The sequence below is a fragment of the Salminus brasiliensis genome, chromosome 5 (assembly GCF_030463535.1).
Source record: "Salminus brasiliensis chromosome 5, fSalBra1.hap2, whole genome shotgun sequence".
Lineage (NCBI taxonomy): Eukaryota > Metazoa > Chordata > Actinopteri > Characiformes > Bryconidae > Salminus > Salminus brasiliensis.
This window is the reverse complement of record NC_132882.1, coordinates 29,096,066-29,105,257: the sequence shown is the minus strand read 5'-3', so window position 1 is coordinate 29,105,257 and position 9,192 is coordinate 29,096,066. Positions and strand designations below refer to the sequence as shown.

The 9,192-nt window shown below is 42.3% G+C and overlaps 1 protein-coding gene across 1 annotated transcript; it reads right to left on the bottom strand.

Moving 5' to 3' along the window:
• Window positions 1-875: 875 nt before the first annotated feature.
• aldh5a1 (aldehyde dehydrogenase 5 family, member A1 (succinate-semialdehyde dehydrogenase)) lies at window positions 876-8,922 on the bottom strand. Its single transcript, XM_072680081.1, has 10 exons — window positions 8,430-8,922; window positions 7,056-7,139; window positions 6,092-6,262; window positions 5,845-5,961; window positions 5,582-5,725; window positions 5,343-5,486; window positions 3,931-4,089; window positions 3,395-3,558; window positions 2,346-2,404; window positions 876-2,060 (listed from the first exon to the last, which is right to left on the bottom strand). Exons 1-10 carry the CDS (start codon window positions 8,721-8,723, stop codon window positions 1,849-1,851), a joined length of 1,548 nt encoding a protein of 515 aa, XP_072536182.1. The 5' UTR covers window positions 8,724-8,922; the 3' UTR covers window positions 876-1,848.
• Window positions 8,923-9,192: the final 270 nt, after the last annotated feature.

The following is a 9,192-nucleotide window of genomic DNA, read 5'->3' as shown; positions in this document are numbered from 1 at the left end:
CTGTTCCTCTCCCTGGCCGAACACGCTAGTTACATGTCCCATGTCTTCTCTATTACTTGGTTAATAGCAGCATTAGCATAATTCTGTCAGATGAGGATTTAACCAGTTTCATGGAGAGTTTATGTTCATTTTTGCCCAACCGTCCACTAACCCAGTGCTTCACGTCCAAGCAAAACACAACGATGACTACTTTAGGGTCTGTGGGTTTAAATCCAAAGTGTCTCATGGACACTTTGACTCAAACAACAGACTAGAACAGCAGGTGAAATTGACACTGTGACTAATGCTGTCTTTAAGACAAGGGGACGCACAATCGAGTATTAGATAAGAAATGGTGTTTGTGTCCATGGATTCTGCTGTTGTAGCCCACCACCTCAAGGTTCTGATATATTGTTCCACTCACCACATAGTGGTTATCGGAGTTACTGTAGCCTATCTTCAGCCTGAACCAGTCTGGCCTGGTTCATTTTCTGTTGATCTTATCAAGATGTTTCCATTCACATAATCGAAGACTGGTCTTCTTGTCTGTATTGTACTATTCTGAGTAAACTTAGTTACCTATCTGGGGAAAAAAAAAGAACTGAACATTTGAACTACCCCATAAAATAATAGTGTCTACTGAAAATAGCTTCTATAGACTTATTAATAAAGTAAAAATTAAGAACAAAGAACGTGCAGTGCACTTTTCTGAGCACAGAGACTGTGCTGAAAATCCTAGGTAATCAACAGTTAAATTACTTAAACTAGCATGACTGACACCAATAATCATGCTACTCTCAAAACCACTAAAACTTCTAGCACTTAAGTTACATACCTGGAAAAACAGAGACAACAACTGCATCTGAAATACCCAGTAAACCATTGAGTTTATAAAATAGCTTCTACAGATTTATTTTCATAAAGTAAAAATTAGGAACAAAGAACTTGCATTTTGTATTGCATTAGAAATGTATGTAAAGAAGGGGACATTTCACAAGACATTGGCACTTAAAAGACAAACATTTGGCAATACCAAACTATGAAACTAGTTTTTGATTTCCAGCAGCACAATAGCCTTTTTTTTTAACATTTATTGTAGTTATTTTAGTTCATTAATTGAGTTATTTATTAGTCAGTTTTTGACCAACAGTAGTAAACATTTTACAAAAATAATTCCAACTACACCATCTTTTAAGACACAGACTCTCCGTTTACTCATACATCTAAAGGGATTCACAGTGGATTTTCAAAGTACCTCTAACATGCACTGTACATTTCTTGCCCCATTAAAATATAGTATCGTGTTGGGTGTGGGGTGGGGGGGTATTACAATGGACGGTTGTAGGTAACAGCTTCATCTTCAAAAGGAGGCTTTAACAAAAACAGCACTGGTGTTGGTATTACAGGTAAACAAAATGAGTACTGCCATGGACGCGTCACGTCTTTAGGGTACATCAGCACTGCTGCACTGGAAAAAATTTAAAATTTTTTAAACTGTATTGATGATGCACTCCTCCGTCATTTCCTGTAGTTCATAGAAATGAAAATTATAAAAAATAGGTATCTAACAGAGTAAAATGGGGGGGGGGCTTATTTTATACACATATCCACACTCAAATCAAATACTGCAGACTGTGTGAAGCACAGTCAAAGTAATTAGAATGATCATAATTATAGCTGGAGGAAGATTAGTAAAATTTCTTTCACATCTTAGAACTGTTGACTCTTTTTGTTTATACAAAGATCAATCGCTTTAATCGTTTTGTTCAGTCGGAATGAATGAACAGTTTGATTCGCAGTGCTCCGTTAAATCATGTGCTTTTATCGTCGCCTGTCCACGGTTTCACAGCACAGCACATGGGTGTCCTATTAGAGAGTAAGCCCACCAATACACACATATTTCACTTCCAGATACTCATCAATGCCATATTTGGACCCCTCTCTGCCCAGCCCTGACTGCTTGACGCCACCGAACGCAGCCTCTGCAGCGGAGATAAGACCTTCATTTACCCCCACCATCCCCACCTCCAACTGTTCTGCCACACGCCAGATCTGGCTAAGGTCTTGAGAGTAGAAGTAGCCTGTTGGAGGAGAAATGTCAGAGTCATTATCAGCAACTGGTTACTTTTTTACAGTTCAGTAAAATGAGCATTTTACTAGGATCAAAAGCTAATATTGATATACAAGAATAAATCTGTGGGGCCCCCGAGTGGTCCGGAGGAATAAGGAACCGGTTTGAATCCTGGTCATGCAGCTACCCTTAGTGTATAGAAATTATACAAGGGTCCCCAGATGCCTGACATATATGCTTGTTTTTCAAGGAAAATATAAAAAGCATTAGTTTTTAAATACACATATGGACAGACCTGCTAATCCAACCTGAGATGCATTAGCAATGGCAAGTGCCTCTTCTTCTGTGTTGAACCTAAATACAGAGAACAGTGTCAACATCATGTAAAGGAGTGGGAGCACATTTCTAAGGCAGTTGCTCAGCTTTTGCTATGGGATCCCAGGTAGTTGCCATGGTGTGGTTGCTATGGTGTTACTAAGTGCTTGTCAGATGGGTGCTACGGTGTTACAAGGTTATTGCAATGCTATTTCAGGCAGTTGCTGTGGTGTTGTTGGCAAGTGGTAAATGCGGTACCCAGTGTGGTTGGTGAGGTGTGAGAAGGCTGCCAAAACCTTTGCACCAAATGCATTTTTAGGGGGGAAAAAATCAGAAATATCTGTTGTGCAATCAAAAAGCTGTATGCAAGAGTTCAACAACTGGGAGTTGGAACAACGCTAATATCCTAAAAACTGGGGGGCAAGTTACACAACGAACATTTGCATTACGCCGATACACTGATAAGCAGCAGCTGTTTTGGATGTGTTTACCTAAGACCCCAGTGAGCAAGCCAAAGGAGACAGTGGCAGGGAAAAATTCCCTCAGAGCTGGAGGAGGAAACCTCAGGAGGAACCAGGACTCACAAATCCTCCTCTGGTCAGAACTATTACTCAGGTGTGCAACATATTCATAATCATAATATAATAATCATGATGTAGTATAACTTAATATAGTCATGGCAGTGATGGTCAGAGTAATTAGAGTAATGATATTAAATAGTGGTAAGAATGAAGTGAAGAATGTCTGGGATGCAGTTCCTCTAGACCATTCAATGAAAACATGACAAAGTGATGTGGCACAGTCATCAAAGCCAGAGGAGGACATACATTCAAGATGCTTCAAAAGGCTGCGTGATCGACGCCATAAAAGAACCATTTTTAGTTCCATAAAGAACCATGATTGTTAAAGACATCATTTAGACTGGTAAAGAACCTTTACATTAGCTGAAGGGTCTTTAAACCTTTAAAATGTTCTTAGTACAGGGGTACACTCGATGATATGACAGCATATGGTGTGACCTTAACTCACTTGACAACGGGTATCAGGGGTCCAAAAGTCTCCTCCTGCATACACAGCATGTCGTTGCTGACGTTGGACAGCAGTGTGGGCTGCATGAAAGATCCTTCCAGCCTCTTCCCACCCTTCAGTACCACAGCCCCCTGAGATACAGCCTCTGCAATCTGTCGCTCCACCTGAGAGAAGGAATGTCTTTAGTCCCCTTCTTTAAACGTTATGCTGTTATCCAGTATTATAAATAAATAAATAAATAAATAAATAAATCACTGTATCAAAAGCACATGATCACCGGGACAGCATTTAACCGCCCCCCTCATCCAGAGTGACTCAGTGAATCAGCCCAAAGGCTTTTAATGGCATGGTGTGCATGCCTGACCAGGGACTCAAACCCTTGTCTGCCATTCAGAGGGCAGTGTTGTTACCGACTATGCTACAATGCTACACTAACTTCTTACGAGATGTATGTTTACGTGGAAGGAGGGAATAGATGACACCAACCTCACAGGAAGGAAGGTCTGGGCTTTGAGACTACTCATTAAAAAAGGTACCTTCTCAGCAGCGCGGACATTAATGAGGGGCCCCTGCGTGGTAGTGGGTTCAAAGCCATGCCCTGTTCGCAGCTCAGCGTCCATGGCTTTTCCCAGCTTCTCAAGAAACACATCGTGGATCCCACTCTGCACCAGGAAGCGGTTGGAGCAAACACAGGTCTATAACACAAGAGAGACAGACATCAAATGTCAATTACCCCCTTAAACTCCAAGCTTATTATTCAGTTATTAATCCTAAGATTTATTATTCAGCAACTACAATGTAAACAATATGCAATTTATGTAATCATGAACAATCACAATATAGATTAGACTAATAACGACATGATCTTTTTTTTTTGACAAACATACACATACAGTCTTGTTCTAAAGTTTAAGCACCATTGGTCAAATTGCACATGTTGTTGAGGTTCTGTGTAGATAAGTTAACAATCTCTACAGAGGGGCATTGGGCAGATTATTAAAGCTACACTATTCAGCATTTTTACCTTAAAAGAACAGTTTTAAAATCATTGCGATGCTCCATTGACTGTAATAGGGAGAATAGCATGGTCATCGTTTCTGCTCTGGCCTTGGCACACTGCTAACTGCACTACGTAACTGTGGTAAAGCAAGCAGGATAACACTCGTGGGAACCATGTAACGCTGCACAACCAGAGTCATATTTGTGTAAAATCCTGTAATATTCCTCTACCACCTCGGTCCACAGGTTTCATTTTGGAGGTGGCTACGGCGTGAATTACTCTTCCTGACTGTAGGAGGAGCCCAGGAGCAAGAAATGCCAATTTTCCATAAGGTTGCTTTAATGTAATGTACTGTTTTTACAGCTACGTTGTACTTATTTTTAGTGTTGAACGTAATTTTTAAATGCGCAGAAAGACATGGTTTTGGTATTAAAATCAATAGAATCCCTACTGACTTTAATTCCTATAGTGCATTTGTTATTGTGCTGGTATGTTTTTTTTTCTCTTTTCTGGAATGCACATAAGTGGTGTCATGAAACAACAACAAAACATTTGGGAGGAGGAACATGCCTGAAGCCCCTCCTGTCAACGTCTAACATCCTCTAAATACCATCTCTCCACTGTTCATGCGTCCAAGTCTTTGCAAACCTCCACCACCCGGTCACCTCCTTTTGACCGTCTCTTAATCTTAGCTCCACTTATCAAAGAGGGGGGACTAGCTTTCCTACCACAAGCAGAAGCCATCTGAACTCCAGCCCAAGTGCCTCGTCTTACAGTCTCCTACAAAATCATCATATTTTGATGGCATGGTCCACATTATCAAAATGTGAGTGCTAATTGCTCCCTGTCTGCTGGATGTAGCTTTATAATGTCCCGTTTCTGTTTATTATTTATTCCTATCATAAAATAAGAACGTCATGAATTCCATATTTTCCATCATAATCTTACTTGGCCGGAGTTTCTGAATTTGGACCCCATTGCTCCAACTACAGCCTTGTCTACATCAGCACTGTCAAAGACGATGAAGGGGGCGTGGCCACCCAGTTCCATCGAGACCTTCTTCACTGTTCCTGCAGCGTGTTTCAGCAGCACCTGCATTGAATGTTAAATACATTTGTTCAGTTCATACAGATGCAACGTCACGTTAATACCATGAGAAAAAAAGTGCACTGTATGAGTGTGAATACCTTGCCGGTGGCAGTCGAGCCGGTGAATGAAACTTTGGCCACCAGAGGGTCAGTGCAGAGGACCTCACCCACAGTAGGGGCATTCTCCCTGGAGCACGGCACCACATTAAAAACTCCAGGAGGAATCCCTGCCTGCACTGCCAACTGCAGAAGTACAGCATCTGTGATTTACTTGGTGTTCCTCACATTCCACATTCAACCAGCACAGGTTTTTGCATTACACTTTTTAAGCAAAAGGCATGGACAAAAACGCTACAACTGACCTCAGCAAGAGCTAGAGCAGAGAGAGGAGTGTCCTCAGCCGGTTTCACCACTGCAGTGCAGCCTGCCGCCAGAGCCGCACCCACCTTCCTGGTGATCATGGCACTGGGAAAGTTCCACTATCAGTCAACAAGGGGTTATTAGATACTCATACAGTATTAACAAAGGCAAACAGACACAGGCAATAGGTCACACCATCAAAACCAGTAAGTCAAGGCTAAAGTTCTGGTTGTAGGAGGATTTACTCACTGGAGTGATAACAGAGACCACGCCAACCGGCTGTTTGAGCAGTAGTATCTTGCGGTCCTTAGCGTTTGGAGCAACAATGTCCCCATAGACACGACGGGCTTCTTCGGAGAACCACTCCAGAAAGGATGCAGAGTATGCAATCTCAACTAGAGACTCCTTCATGGGCTTCCCCTACCAGTGCAATAAAAAGGAACAATACTATATGTAAAGAACCAGTTTCCTGGCGCTTTGCTGTCTGGATTTAACTTGCTGTATGTTTTAGACATCCTCCTCGGTGCAGTGCGGGTATAAAAACAAAGAAAGTTGTGCGGTTCTCCCGCTGGTAAAACAGAACGTTTCAGTGATAATTTTATAAAGCTTCAGATATTATGGTCTGTTTTCATTTTCCACTGTAAAATAGCTCCACACTGCAGACTCTACACTTTATTTACCTTCTGAGAATGTAGTGCTGCTAGCTGGAAATCTTAACAGATGGTGCTCTGAACACTGTAGTTAAAACAAAGACTCTGACCTGGATTGGGATTAAAATAGTCGATACCAGATCGATTAAAATATGCCTGAACTGGCCCCAATTCCGATCAACTGGATTGGATCAGGACATGCCAACTATTTGTTCAAAAAAAATGTTGCTCACCAAACCATGAATGATCAATATGTCCAAAATCTTCAGTTGATACCCCACACCTGTTAAACACTGGTTATTCTAAAAACAGTGCAAGTCATTACGGTGCTTCCAGGTTTATAATTCCACGCTTAGACCCTAAAAAATTGCTACTTGCGATGTAAACTTTATTGTACAGTAGGTAAATGACAACATCCAGAAAGATCAACATGCTCTGCAGGACAGCGAGGCCTGTGGACTGAAGTGCTCATTTTTCACTAAGGGCAAAATTAGTGGGACACACACACACACTGCACAGAAGCGAAAGCTGTACATGTACTCACTGTGAATAAAAGGACTTACACACTCTGCCGTAATGAGCTTAGCTAGATCCTCCTTGTGCTGATTGACCAAATCGAACCACTTCCGGAGAAGAACGCTCCTCTCCTGAAAAAAATATGTGAACACAGACTTTGCTTGAATGAAAAAGAAAGCACAGAGATGTGAGAGAAACAAATTATGCCACATAGCTGTTCATATCAACTCATCTCAAATCGGCAGGGAAATCACTGGGCTATGATCATGATGGTCTTCAGCTCACAGTGTCATGTGGGGTTGGGGGATACCGATTAAATTCATTATCATGATATTTTTGGAATATATCATATCATGTCATGATCACAAAGTTCAAATACATTTGAACTGGATTATGTAGCGCTTTTCACAACGAATGTGGTCACAAAGCAGATTTTCAGAGATCCAGGCCAGAGCCTCTTATGAGCAAGCCAAAGAAATACAGAAATACAGAACTATTGCTTCACCAAAGTCACAGAGTACAGGTAGTGCTGCTCTTCCTATTACAGGTCAATGGGGCATCAACATTAATTTGAAGCTGATCTGTAAAGGTAAAGGTTCTACATACTGCTGCTTTAAAAAGCAAATCCACTGACAACAAGAAGACTTTGATCATCCATCAAATATGGCAATAAAAAAAATTCTCACTGTATACCAGTACATATGATATATATCAGACCTGTGGACACTGTTCAGTTTACTCTGCAGCAGAGTAGAACAACAAAGTGTTTGTTTGGGTTACTTTACTGCATTTACATATTTAATATACACGTGCTGTCACATACCTTTTCCACTGTTTTAAAACACAGTGTCTAACATGTAGGTTTAGCCGTATTCCAATGAAGATCATTAACATTAGACATCAGGACGTTGGATGTTAGTATAAATTCTACATACTGTTGCTTTAAAAAGAAAAATCACCTGATAAGAAGACTCATCATTACTGTTCCCTGCATATTGTACTGATCGTCCATCAAATATGGCCATAAAAATGATAGTGTTCTCACTGTATCTATCATCATATCTATCGTCCACTGACCTGTGGACATTTAAGTTTAACCCTTTGAACCCCAGCTGAATTTAATGGGTTTTTTTTTCTTTTTAACACCTACTATTTAGTACCTACTAATTATTCTAAGTATTATATTTATTATTTAGTACTTTTTAAGTAATTAATAATTCGTCAAGTTAATGTACTTGACTAATAAGCACTAATTATCTGACTATGTGACTAGAAAACGCATGCACCACTGTTCAGAGAGGCTCCTCCACCACAGACAACCTCAGCAAAAGCCCAAACTCGGGCCAGATCAGCCTGAGCTTCATTATGAACGCCACAGTCAGGTAAAATGCGCACACGTCCTCCCTCACCCACTGACCCACCTTTGCAGTCTGACCCTTCCAGGAGTGAAAGGCAGAGTAAGCGGCGCTGACGGCGTCTTGAACCTCCCGGGGCCCGCAGTCACAGACCTGGGCCAGCTCCGCCCCCGTGGCCGGATCCAGCACTGGGAACGTGGAGGCAGCAGACACCCAGCGGCCGCTGATGAAGCCCTGAGTCCGGAGCAGATCTCCGGAGAGATGGAGGCTGTAGTGGCGGCTCAGCATGCTCGACATGCCCGGCAGGATCTGGATCTGGCGAAGAAAACCGCGGCCGCCCGCAAGACAGAAACTGCCCATAGCGAGACGCGTCGGAAGCAGACAGGCTAGGCGCTACAGGACACTGCACGACAGCCAGGATCTCACATCAGGCTGCAGGACGGGCAGCAGGCCGCTATTCGGGTCCGGCTCAGAGTCCAGGGCAGCCACAACACCTCAGACTGAAAGCGGCGTAAATGAGCAGCGTCATGACGACACCGCGTGTGACGTAAGCTTGCTCATTTCCATATTACCGTCATGACGCCTCTCGCCCCTCTGACTGACTGTGAGAGAAAGGCAGAGGTACAGTACGGTATGCTGTTCAAAGAAATTAAAGGTAGTGTATTTTCAGCAGGTTTCTGGGGGGCTTTTGTGAAAGTGGACCCTTCAGGTCAGTCGTGGTTCCACTGATTAATGGTGACTGACTCATCAGTGCCACCTACCGGCGGAAAGTCGTCTCTGCAGCAGAGTAGGAACAACAAACGGTGCAGGATTCACTGTATTTACATAT